Source organism: Cydia amplana, chromosome 18, assembly GCF_948474715.1.
Source record: "Cydia amplana chromosome 18, ilCydAmpl1.1, whole genome shotgun sequence".
Lineage (NCBI taxonomy): Eukaryota > Metazoa > Arthropoda > Insecta > Lepidoptera > Tortricidae > Cydia > Cydia amplana.
Window position 1 is genome coordinate 2,309,927 of NC_086086.1, and position 12,718 is coordinate 2,322,644.

The 12,718-nt window shown below is 35.9% G+C and overlaps 1 protein-coding gene across 1 annotated transcript; it reads left to right on the top strand.

Annotated features, from left to right (window-relative positions):
- Positions 1–721: 721 nt before the first annotated feature.
- On the top strand, positions 722–11,252 carry LOC134656505 (odorant receptor Or2-like). The gene is made up of 9 exons (XM_063512065.1): positions 722–1,185; positions 1,386–1,597; positions 3,975–4,087; positions 4,776–4,851; positions 6,161–6,356; positions 7,771–7,870; positions 8,810–8,923; positions 9,456–9,611; positions 11,161–11,252. Exons 1-9 carry the CDS (start codon positions 890–892, stop codon positions 11,212–11,214), a joined length of 1,317 nt encoding a protein of 438 aa, XP_063368135.1. The 5' UTR covers positions 722–889; the 3' UTR covers positions 11,215–11,252.
- The last annotated feature ends 1,466 nt before the right edge of the window (positions 11,253–12,718 follow it).

The window sequence follows — 12,718 nt, forward strand, 5'->3', positions numbered from 1 at the left end:
CCCCTTGTACTTGTACAAGTACAAATTAAATTTGTCTTTTGAATTCATATACAAATAAAATTACAAATTACTGGCGCTGGTGGCCTAGCGGTAAGAGCGTGCGACTTTCAATCCGGAGGTCGCGGATTCGAACCCCGGCTCGTACCAATGAGTTTTTCGGAACTTATGTACGAAATATCATTTGATATTTACCAGTCGCTTTTCGGTGAAGGAAAACATCGTGAGGAAACCGGACTAATCCCAATACGGGCCTAGTTTACCCTCTGGGTTGGAAGGTCAGACGGCAGTCGCTTTCGTAAAAACTAGTGCCCACGCCTATTACTGGGATTAGTTGCCAAGCGGACCCCAGGCTCCCATGAGCCGTGGCAAAATGGCCGGGACAACGCGAGGAAGATGATGAAGATGATTATACAAATAAAATTACAGAGTTAATCTGTTACCGAAATAGTAGTGTTTCTACTTGAATAATGTATTTTCATAGAAAGTAATTTAATTTGTGCTTAGAGTTAACCTTACACAAAACAAATAGCAAACTTGATGATGATTACTTACTAGAGTTTCAGTCTGGCTGACAGGGCATACAATAATAAAACACTCAAATTCTTAAATAACAATATATTATGCTAACAACATATTAAGTTAGGTTAAGGTTAGGTATCATTGTTATTTTTATTTAACAATGTAGGTATCAAACTATTTAACACGTGTTTTTCCTTCTGAAAAACAATTAAGAACTTCCTCTTAACAAATGTCTTTCTGCTTACAAAATAATATATAATACCCACTTAATGTCGCTCCCTCTCAGCTTTACGAAAGCATTTGAAGCGTATCAGGAGACATTCTTAAATTACCCGAGTAAGGCTCCGCTTGTTTTAAAATAAAAGGAATAATGAAATTTTCGAGCGAATATATGAGGGAGAAATTGTCTTTCCTAACTCCTTTTCTGCCGTATGGCGTCCTAGAATCTTGGGAGGGTCTTAATCCGAGACTTTACCACGCGGTGCACATTTATTGGTTAAAATTCTACGGGTTATGGTACAATACGCATCCGAAAACCAGTTTACTCTTCTGGGCGCACATGGTTTACGCAATAGTGGTGCTCTGGCTCGTCTGCTGTCTACCCGGGATAGGCGAGGTCTTCTATTTACTCAAACGACGAGATAACATTGGAGATATCGCTGAGGGGTAACATTTTCCTTATTTACGTAAATTCTCGCACAAAGACTTCCTTACAAGAATATATCTTACGTTTTTGTCTGTCCTACGACAAAATAATGTTTGATATGCATATTGATTGAACAAAATTGGAGACATGTTTACTGTTTACTTCGATGATCTGAGTATATTTGCTACAATATTCATAAATTGATATCGAATGCTTACAGATTGTATTTGTTCTTAAGTGAAATGTATACGTACATAAAACTGTCAGTATTTTGGTTGAAGAGGAAGGAAATAATGGAGCTCCTTGAGTATCTTCATCGAGATGAGTTCAAAGTCAAGGAGCCGGAGCATAGAGATATCCTACGGAGGAGTATTAAAAGGGCCCGCTTCGTGATGACTTATTATTCAAGCATGTGTGTGGGCGCAGTGAGCGGTAACGTAGCACTTTGTTATATTAACCCCGCGAAACTGGAGCAAATATAACAATACACTCACGAGTGAAAACGGCTGCAGTTTGTATAGAAGTTGTTTACAACACAAACTGTACCTGTTATCATTGCTCTGTTTTCTTTTACTTCTATTTATACAAAAAAATATTCTATGCATTTTTCGGGCTCTTGATTTTTGTGTCAATTTTTTTTGCCAGGATCAAATCATTGTTTAAATCATTGTTTAATTATATCTTAACTGTTATTATTTTTTTATTTTATTTTTATGACATGTTTCCCTTAAATCAATTAATTATATTTTAGTACCTAGGTAATATCTTAATTTAATCTATTCTGTATTTTTAATTTTAGTTGTAATTTTAATTTTTATATTTCACAGCCTTTTGAGCCATGTTGCTTGATTAATAAAATATATTATTATTATTAAATGTCCCTATTGTTCCAAAGCAATACAAAACTTAAATAACTATTTACCTATTAACTAGAGTAAAAGTCGTCCTACAGAGCTGCAATTGGCTACTAATCGTTGGCAACAACTAGGTATCTAAACGCTATCCAAGGTAAATAATAATAGGCTAAATCAACCACCAATTGGGCCCCACTAAGTCGAACTCGATGTCGCGGCAAACCTCGACTCGACGGCGTTGGCGGGACGACCTCGACGCCTTTGACAGGAACTGGTGCGAGACGGGTCAAGACAGTGGGACACTCGCCTCTAGACTCATATAAATAAATAAAAATAGTAGACGTACTCAGGGCCGGATTAACCCTAAGTCAGAGTAGGCAACTGCCTATGGGCCCCGCCTCGGATAGGGGGCCCCGCCTCGGCTAGGGGGCCCCGGCGGCCCCGCGCGCGCCCAAAACAATATTTGTTTCATATGGCCAAAATTCATAAATATTGTTTTTATTGTACCTAAATGTTTATACCTAATACCTACTTAATGTCCAATATCAGTTTCTCATATACACAATCATTAGATGATTATGTAAATTATGTTATTTTATAGATTTAAAGTCTGTAATATCGAGCTCGATTTTGAGGCTCCCGAGGGCCTAATACCTCATCTCCGAGTAACTCTTGCACATATTATTGTCGAGTAACATTTGACGATTGGTTCGTGTCAGAGCGCTGCTTTCTTACAGTTCGACCTTCGGCGTCGTTTTTTAACAAATATAAACATTGATTTAAGAAGCTTGGCCTTTTGCCTCGCATGAAAGCTCACCTCGCTGGTTATAAGTATGCTTCGGGCTTGTTAAGTAATGTGGAGATTGCTGAGCTCGACCTTCAGCCTCACTTTTTACCTCCATTTTTGGTTTGTCTTCCAAATCTCCTCTTCTTCAGCTTAGCCTTTGGCCTCGCTGCGCCAAGCTCGGCCTGCGGTCTCGCTTTTTAATACAATGGACATTGGTTGGCGTCTGTGCTCTAGCTGAGCTTATCCTGAAGCACAGCTTTGACCTCGCATGAAAGCTCTGCTCACTGTGGAACTTCGGATTTTTAGGCCCGGCCCGGCCTTTTTAACACGCTTTCACAATTTTTTAACAAAAAATTTCGCGCTCGCTGCGCTCGCGTTTTTTTGCTGCTTTTCTGGTTGACCCTGTACCTACATGCTAACTTGACTGGTGAATGAATAGGAATTTAAACCTATGGAATATCTTTATTATTACGTTAATTTTAATCATGTGGCTCGGCGTATGGTATTATGGTCGGACAATCGCTGTTCAGCCTCGCACAATATTTAACTAACTATTGAGAAAAAAAGGGCTCTCCCCACACTTGACGCAAAAAGGAATCGGCAAAAACTGATAGAAAAAAGCTTTATGTCCACGCAATAAGAGCGAAAAAGACATCGCTTGGCATGTTCGGATCGACTCAACCGACACCTGAAGGTTGAAATTAAAACCACAAACTTACTTCCCTGAACTGAAAAATGAACATTATGTATGCAGAATTGACTGTAAGGGCCTAAGGGGGCCCCGAGCATTGCACTGCCTAGGGGCCCCGACATGCTTAATCCGGCCCTGGACGTACTTACCTATTACAATTATTTTTGTAGAGGAATTGGTGTCATGTTCTGGCTCAGCCAGAATTCAGCGTGGGTTTGTAAGATGATACATTACATTGATAAACATTAAAGTGCCATATCGTTTTTTGTAAGGCTCCAGGTGGTAACTCATTTAACATTTATGTTTAATAAACGCGTGTTAGAGCGCTTTTTGCGGCAATCGTTGTTTATCATCTTTTACCTTTTCTAAATCCATGATCTACAATCAAGATTGATTAGATTTGAACATCTCAATTCCGAGACTAAAACCGTAGCTATTCCACCCTTCCAGGAAAATAAACAATCAACCTTTTCACAGTGGGAATACTGATGCCGCTCGCCGAACAGTTTGAAGTGCTGCCCACGAACGTTGAATATCCATATTTCGATGTGTATAAATCACCGGAATACGTAATCATTTACATACACCACGTAAGTGTTTGGGAAACCATGAGATACAAAATGGAATCCATTTGAGGCTAATAAAGATTGACGTGTTTTATTTTTATGCGGGAAACTTTTCTCCCTCTTCAGAAAAATAGAATAATAACATTTTAGCATTAATCCTGTTTTTATTATATATTCCACTGCTTTGATACTAAGTTATAACAAACAATATAACTGTTACCTCATTGTATTACGTGTATAATGCTACATTTAAAATTGATTGACTATACAGTTTTTTTTATTTATATTACCTTGAATTGTATTTGAATGTGGCAATTCGAATAATAGAGATTATTAAAAAGTAGAATACATTATTTAGATTTGTAATCTTAGACGAAGAAGAAGACGTGAAAATAGGCACCTACTAAAGGCTAAATTAACGTTGAAAAAGCAAATTAAAAGTAGAAACGTTTAAAGATTTTTTATACCAACAATTTCGGCGTTCATTTATTTGATGAGTATAATGTCAAATAAGAAATACCCACATCACATTAACCTCTAACATTTACATACATAATAATAAATACCTAACATCCTATTGCAGCCTATTTATAACTTTCCTTTGAAAGTCGATTGTTAAAAAAGTTAAAAGACTTTTTCTTCGCTCGTTTGTTAATGGCGCCTTATATCAATATCTATTCCTTTTTACATTTTCATCCTCAAATATTTTCAGATATATTACAAGCCAGCAACGTGCATTATTGACGGCGTAATGGATACCATATTGGCGGCTTTCATCGTCTCAGCAAGTAAGATAAAACTCGTCTCTATATTATCGATATGTGAAAGGGAAAGAATCCCAGAGCGCGCCAGTACGCGACTCTCGAGGGAAAGACATGCATTTTTACTAAGAATATATCAATATATAAAGTTCGAATAGAAACTTTATCGAAATATCTGTAAAAAAGTAAGTAAATTATAAATGATGAAGCAATATTTTAGAAAAATTCGAAAGATAAGTTTAAAAGAGATTTAAGTTAACCTTTTTACATCGTCTTTGTACTTAATAAATCTAAATGTTTATTGTCATCAAATTCACTTACTTAACTCATAGAGAAAAGGTATGATTATTTAGTAGGTAGTAAGGTAAGGTACAAGCAAGGTCATTACTAAGCATTAGGTATCATTTCAATCGGTAGCATAATGTTATCATTTTGGTTAGCAGAAAAACGTATTTAGCGATCAAAAACATTTATTGCCCTTAACTTTTATTAATGTACTTATCCTCAAAATAGTTCATACTGTATTTTAAACTGTTTATAAGTACAATCATGTTGACTAATATATTTTGTTAAACTAGTGACAATTTTTAGCCAATTTTGCAGAACAAATTTTGATTAAAAAGCCTGATTAAAAGCCTGAAAAAGGATTTGCTAGTCTATTTTTGCTGACTGAAATGATTTCATTGCAGTTTTTATATGCTAACCAATTTTAATACAAGCAAAGACCAGACATTTTCATTTCAAAAATATAGACGTCTATATTATATAAACTCGTAATCCGCTTTTAAATCATAGAACCTGAAAGCATAATCTATTTTATGGCGTAAAATGTACCGTTATATGTATAGGTACCTATTCCGTTTTCATTTGCGCGGCTGAGGGCCCGATTCGGATTTTGTAATAGACATCTATTAGATATCTTTTAGACATCGCCAAGATACGATAACGATATGTTTAAGATCTAACCTGTCAAATTTGACATTTCCGCGATTCTGGAGATACTCTTGAACGATTTCCACAAGATATTACTTAGAGATTTAATTCACATCTAATAGATATCTAACACGATCTATAGTAAAAGTGACATTGGTTGCCCGAATTGCGCTGCAAAAATCTAAACTATAACGTATCTAGAATGTATCTAGTACGTGTCGTCTCTTGTAAATATCTTGAAGTTCGAATACGGCAGTGAGTATCTGCCATAATTAGTCATTGTGTACAGTAAAAAAATTTAACTTTCTACCCATTTTGTATATTATCATAGTGACAATTAAATACGTTACGTTTATTAAATGATAACCTTGACTGACCAACTACCGGTTATTATTATTTTCAGTTGGTCAAATAGACGTCCTAGTTTTCAACCTCAGAAACTTCAACCTAATTGCAGAGCGACGTCGCACGATGCTGCCGTTCGAAAGAGTAAATAAGAGTACAAAGCACATGCCTTTGGTGGACCACGAAGAGTCGACCCGGCATTGCGTTCGCGCCGTGTTTAAAGACATCATTAAGCACCATAATAGCATTATAAAGTTTGTTACATTCTTATAAGCTCTATTTTATTATCCTGGCAGCGTCCTCGCTCAACGTGTCAGCTTAACAATCCGGAGAGGAAATGCTGCCAGCATACAGCATCTTTGGTACTAAGCCGCAGTCGCCATTTTTAGATTCGTTTAAAAACAAACTTTATTATCTACATTATAGGTACATGTTATTTAATCTTTTACTAATATTCCTAGTTTGATATATAAAGTGAATCTCGAATTTTATATAGATGCCTACTCTTTATGAAAAAGGAGTCGTGCCAACACTCAAACTCAAAACCTGTCGAATCTCAAAATGAAGGTAATCTTATTGCACGGTGAGTGACGTGCCGATAATTGTGCTTGAGGTTTGGCTGTTAGTTACAGAGCGTTGTTCGATCAGTACGATTAGTAACTGTAAACCTGAGAGAAGCAACAGAACGAACCAGATTTGTGGAGATTCGATTGCACGTTGTGCACGTTAAGTCGTTAATTTTGAGTTTACCGATTAACAAATTCTTTGAAAACTAAAGTTATAAACTCAAGCCAAATTGTAGTACCTATACAGGGTGCTTCCTGTAACAGGAGCAATAAATTAAACTAAAAGCTGTACTCCTCAAACTGACCAACATTTGTTCAGCCATAAATAGAGTTTTATTCAAATCTCACGCGTATTTATTCCTGTGAAAGGATTACGATATCGCTCGTATGCTATACTTTATCGGTCTACCACATTTTACCGTCACCCGCGGGACCACTCACTCTCACCAGGAGGCCAATTCGAACATACATTTTGATATCTTAATGATGTCATTTTGCTATCAATCCCGCATGCATTTTGTTCGTACTTACTTGTCGTAAATGTATCGAAAAGGGTCCTCTTTGGAAGGAGAGACAATAAGCTGGAAACTGGCATTTAAATATACACCTTCATTATGGCCTTCTAAAAGTTGCTTTAAAACACATGTGCGCATCGGAAGTTATTCAAGATTCACAGAAGAAGGTTTTTCGCGAATATCAAGGTTTCTATAGCTCCAATGTTATTTTTATCTAGCTCTTCATTTGGCAAAGTCTCACAGCGGGAATGTAAATTTATGTAATTGACAGAATGTTAGAATTATTCCAACAAATCTAAAGTTATGTCTGCTACTTGAAGGGCTAGATAAGAATTAATTATCATCATCATATCAGCCTTTTATCCCCCACTTATGAGCATAAGCCTCTCTTCGAGTAGATACGCCACTTATCTAAGAATTGATGTATTACAAAGTTACCATCGTATCATCTCTTAAATCCTAACTGAAAACCCTAATTTTCCTAGATCATTTTGACACGAGCGAGATGCACAGGTGAATGATAACAAAATGACTATATCAAATTGCAAGTTCGAATTAACCTTCTAGTCGTTTATTTTTGATTTCAGATACATTACGCTGATCGAGAGCGCGTTCAGTCTGGCCTCGGCCCTGCAATTAATGCTGAGTGTGATGGTGCTCTGTTTGGTTGGGATACAATTCCTTTCGGTAAACATGCCTGTTTGTTTTTATGAGGGTTTTGTGAGGTGGGACGTTGAACACATTGTGTAAGCACACATTTGCTGTAACATTTTTTTAAATGACGACGGAGTAAATTAATAATGACTGGTAATTTCATTGTAACTAAACAATTTCAGTTCCTATTTATTATTAATTAATTAATAATTTATAAAAGTTTTACATACAAATACTTCTACTACCTCTAGGTATCGCTCTATTTTAGGAGCAATAAATTAAACTGTAGGCTGTACTCCTCAAACTGACCAACATTTGTTCAGCAACTTTTGAAAATAACTCATGTATTGATTTTTATTACACTTTAAAGTTTATTCTGAGACGCAATGTACTGCAAATTTTGTTATTTTTAAAGCGTGACAAGCAACGTCAAACACACTGATGTCAGCGTACATTGAAGGCAATATTTATTATGTATGAAAAAGAGGAAGTCTAAAGGATTCATAATTTTGAAAAGTTGCTGAACAAATGTTGGTCAGTTTGAGGAGTACAGCCTTTAGTTTAATTTATTGCTCCTGTTACAGAAAGCACCCTGTATAGTTCTATTGTAATTATTATATAAATTAAATTGCAAGAGATATAATATTTGAATATAATGCATAAATATGCACAATCATAATACTTTTTTAATGTTACGTAAATGCGGACTTACATGTTATTTTAAAATGAGAGTGTAAAGGATAACTCACGTTAGACCGGGCCGTGTCCGGGCCGGAGCTTCCGGCACTTACTTTTCTATGACAGATGACAGGTGATCACGTGATGCTTTCCATAGAAAATGAAGGCCGGAAGCTCCGGCCCGGACACGGCCCGGTCTAACGTGAGTCATCCTTAATTTCGATTGTATGAGAGCGGCTTTTTGGCGGCGGGTTCGTGTGATTCTTAAGTAGATATAATCTAATGCTTTTCCAGATTGAAGAGCCTAGCAGTCACCCCATACAAATCGCCTGGATGGCAATTTATCTCACCTGCATGCTCATCGAAGTTTTCATTATATGCTGGTTCGGAGATGAGCTCATATGGAAGGTAAAACACTGCAGTGTCTATGGTAAGGTATATATAGCTATAGCTAGTCACTCAGCTGGTCCGAGATTGCCCGGAAGTTGGGTGAAAATTGAGCGAAGTAGCCTTGCCTTTAGTAGGTTTGAAAAAAAAAACATCAAGGTACTAAGTATAGTAAATTAACAAATTATGTAATTCAAAACCTCGCCAGTACGTAGTCCAGGTGTGGTTATGTTTTTTTAATTGCATTAATTGTTCACTGATATTTCAAGATATATAAACCTAGTACAGCTGTTTCCTTGGCTAGAACTTAGAGTGCCCGGTTTTTACATTAGTATTCTTACTTGAATAATAAGTTGTTTGGGAGGTATGGTAAAAGTAGTAAAACGTATTGGTAGCTTATAACTACAAATACGTTACATATAAGTTTGCTCAAATCCCTTAGATGCTTCGCCGAACGCGCCACTTCTCGCCTGTAAGCTCAGCTTAGTAGCTGGCCGTACTAAGACCACGCTTTGTTCAGCCGATAAAGTACTCCATAACATTTTATTAACAGAGCTGGGAGCTCCACCAAGCAGCATTCGACTCCCCTTGGCCCTCAACTGACCCCAAAACCGCCATGTTCATCGTCATCTTCATGGAGCGCTGCAAGCGCCCCCTGCGCGTCACCGCCGGCAAAATCTTCACGCTCTCACTGGACACTTACACTAATGTAAAGCGATTTATTCTCCCACTTTACATACAATATTTGCCACTGAAATTTGAACCTAAACTGTAGGAAATAGAGTTGATTTTGCGTTGTTTGAATATTAAACGAAACAAAGCAAAGCGAATCTGTTCCAATTAAACATGGTTTAAATTACATCGAAATATGGGTAGGACCTTGGGCCTTAGGAGGTTAGATAATGGCCTTTAAAAACTTTGTACAAACTTTTTGAGTAACAGCCTCTTTGTTTCGTTGTTAGCAAATCTTCGAGGAGTTCTCGTCGTGTTCTTTTGTTTCGTTGAATTGTTGCACCTATTCAATAGTCGGTGGCCCAAAAATACGTTGGCAAAAACTTTACTGCGGCATGTTGTTGATAATTTTAGCTGGCGTTTACCTTTTTGTATCGAAGATAAAGGAAAATAATGGAAAGATAATACGTTTTGTTTTAGTTAAATTATTGAAGTCTTAATATTTAATGACATTTTGTAAATGACTTAAGTAAGAAAAAAAATTAAAAATTATTTGTCACCGTTTTTTCGGCGAGCCTGTATTTATACCAAGAAGACAATGCGTAAGCCGTAATATTATATAAAATGCTCTCTATGTGATTGAAACAGACCCAGACAACTAAGTCCCATTTGTAACTAAGTTGATTGAGTTGCTCTAGTTCTACTATAATGGATTTGACATATATTTTATGTGAACGACGTTAAAACTCAGTCGAAATAGTAGTTTACGTTAATACAATGAAAATAAATCATAGTATGTAGTAGGTAAAAAAATGAAGTTGAACCAAATGTCAACTAGCCACGTAAACATAATATTGTCCAACTTTAAGAAGGCTTAGTCCGGCCCAAAATAAGCCTGACCGGAGGCCTTTGTCATTTTTCTTTAGGATATAACATTTATTTTCTATTTGTTGTCTAATAGCTGGGCACGTGGCTATGCCCGATTGGGCTTCCATCTCAGTCCCCCTGCTTACTCAGAGATTATCAAAAATTAATAAAATATACTACGATTAATGAAAAAGCGTTGTCATCGTCCATTGGAAAGATATTCATTAATTCATTCATAAAATCATTCAAGGATTTTACAAGATAATTTTTCCCGCTTTTAAATTTTAAATCAGCATAAACTCATATTATAAAGGGGATTCACCAGAATATTTATGACTTCAAGGAATACGTCTCTAACTTCACAGTAAACATTGTTTTAAAACAATACAATAGAACCTCGATTATCCGAAGCCGACTTAGCTTATCCGAACGCTCAATTATCCGAAATATTTCCAGCGTTTATATTTTAAAGTTAATTTGTACGTCAAATTTTAATATACTGTACTGTTTTATGCCTGTATTTCGTCCCAATATATCAACATTTCTATTATCCGAATTTGTCATTACACGAAATAGTCTCGGTCCAAATTCGTTCGGAACGTTTAACGTATTATAGTACCTAGGAACGTTTTGCAAAGAGTTCATTTGATTTGTTAATAAAAAGCCTATTCGAACACAATTTCCCAACATATTTTTACAATTTACCTTTATTTTTACAGCTTATCAATTGGTCCTACAAAGCCTTCGCAGTCATGAGGAAAATGAAGAAATAAAACATGATGACTCACAAGAAAATAATTTCAAATAAAATCGTACACAGTATTTTAAGAAAAGTGCCTTTGCACGCATTAACTGTCAATAATAATTATTACATAGCAATTTTGAAAACACGACAATTATTATTTTATATTGAAATACTTGTGATCAAATGACTAGCACTTAATATAATTTCGTATGCTGTCGCCTTGAATTTGCGTTGACATTTTATAGGATTTAGCAGCTAATATTGAATTCGGCTTGTTGTGAAATGAGTCAAAGCTAATTTTAGTGATTTAGAATAGTCGTTAGAAATAGAGCAATATTAGAGGCGGCCATTATGGCAGCTAATAGGGATAATTGGCAGCGGCGGCTATATTAATGTGTATCAAACATGCAACACTGTCTAATGCTCAGATGCTTGTTGTAGCGCAGATTTTGGCGTCAAAAATATAAGCGTTTCATTGACTTGTGAAAGGATGTATTCAACTATTGAGTTATTGTTATACATTAAAATAAAATAAAGTTGGTGTGTAAATGTGACAGTTACGTAGGAAGTGGCGCCCTCAATAATTTTCTACACTTTCTTGTCGTTGTTGGTATTTATTGACATTGCATATATAAATTGTTTCCATGTAGCCGTTGTTAGAGGATGCGCAAGATAAGTTGCGCGCTAAAAATAACGTATCGTGTCGTACCGTTTGATTTTACTCCCCATAAATTTTCATACCCCCGGGCTTATACCTACATAAAATCGATTCTTAAAGAGTAAACCCTCACCGGAACCAACAATAATGGCCTTAACTTACATATAGGGTACGTGGCTATTTACATCGATAAGAAAGTTGCGCTTTCGGAAGGCTCTCATGACGACATCTACCGCAAACAGTATAGAAGTTCTCGAAGTTCATTATTGAAGAAGCCACGGCGAGATTTGAATTTTTTTTTCTGAATTATCAGTTTAGGTTTAGGTAGGTAGGGATCATTTTAAACTTTTCACACTAACAATAGTCCAGTCGTAATTTCATAAACTTGTATTTTACTAATAGCTATAGTTACTGTTAAGAAACGCTGCAAGTTGTAACGCTTAATAAACTTAATAGTATTATTAATTTAAGTCTGCTTAGTCTGTCATAAGTGTCAAGTACAATATTTAATTAAATTTTCTTTGTTCGCTTCATATTTTATTATTGCATTTACCTGAATTCAAATTACACATTTTAGTTTTTCTAAGAAATATTTGCATTATTTCAGCAGTCTTTGTGTATTTTTTTCACTTGAATCTTTCTACTAAAACGATCACAATAACAACGAACGTAATATTAAATATCTAAATCAAATGATAGGTCTTGCCAAACAACTAAAACTCTCCAAAATACCATTATAACTCTGTGTACCTCCGTTCCTTTGATATCTCGGTAAACAAAAGAAACGTGAATTGATTACATTCCTATGCAAATTGACGAGCGTGAGGATGACGTAGGTTGAAGCACCCAATAAATTTCATCAGCCGGTTTTATA

Excerpts from the sequence above, each read along its gene's own strand:
- LOC134656505 (XM_063512065.1), top strand. The coding sequence starts at position 890 with ATGAAATTTTCGAGCGAATATATGAGGGAGAAATTGTCTTTCCTAACT. Across the intron at positions 8,924-9,455 it reads GAGATGAGCTCATATGGAAG|AGCTGGGAGCTCCACCAAGC; the intron begins GTAAAACACTGC and ends TTTTATTAACAG. Across the intron at positions 9,612-11,160 it reads CACTGGACACTTACACTAAT|CTTATCAATTGGTCCTACAA; the intron begins GTAAAGCGATTT and ends TTATTTTTACAG.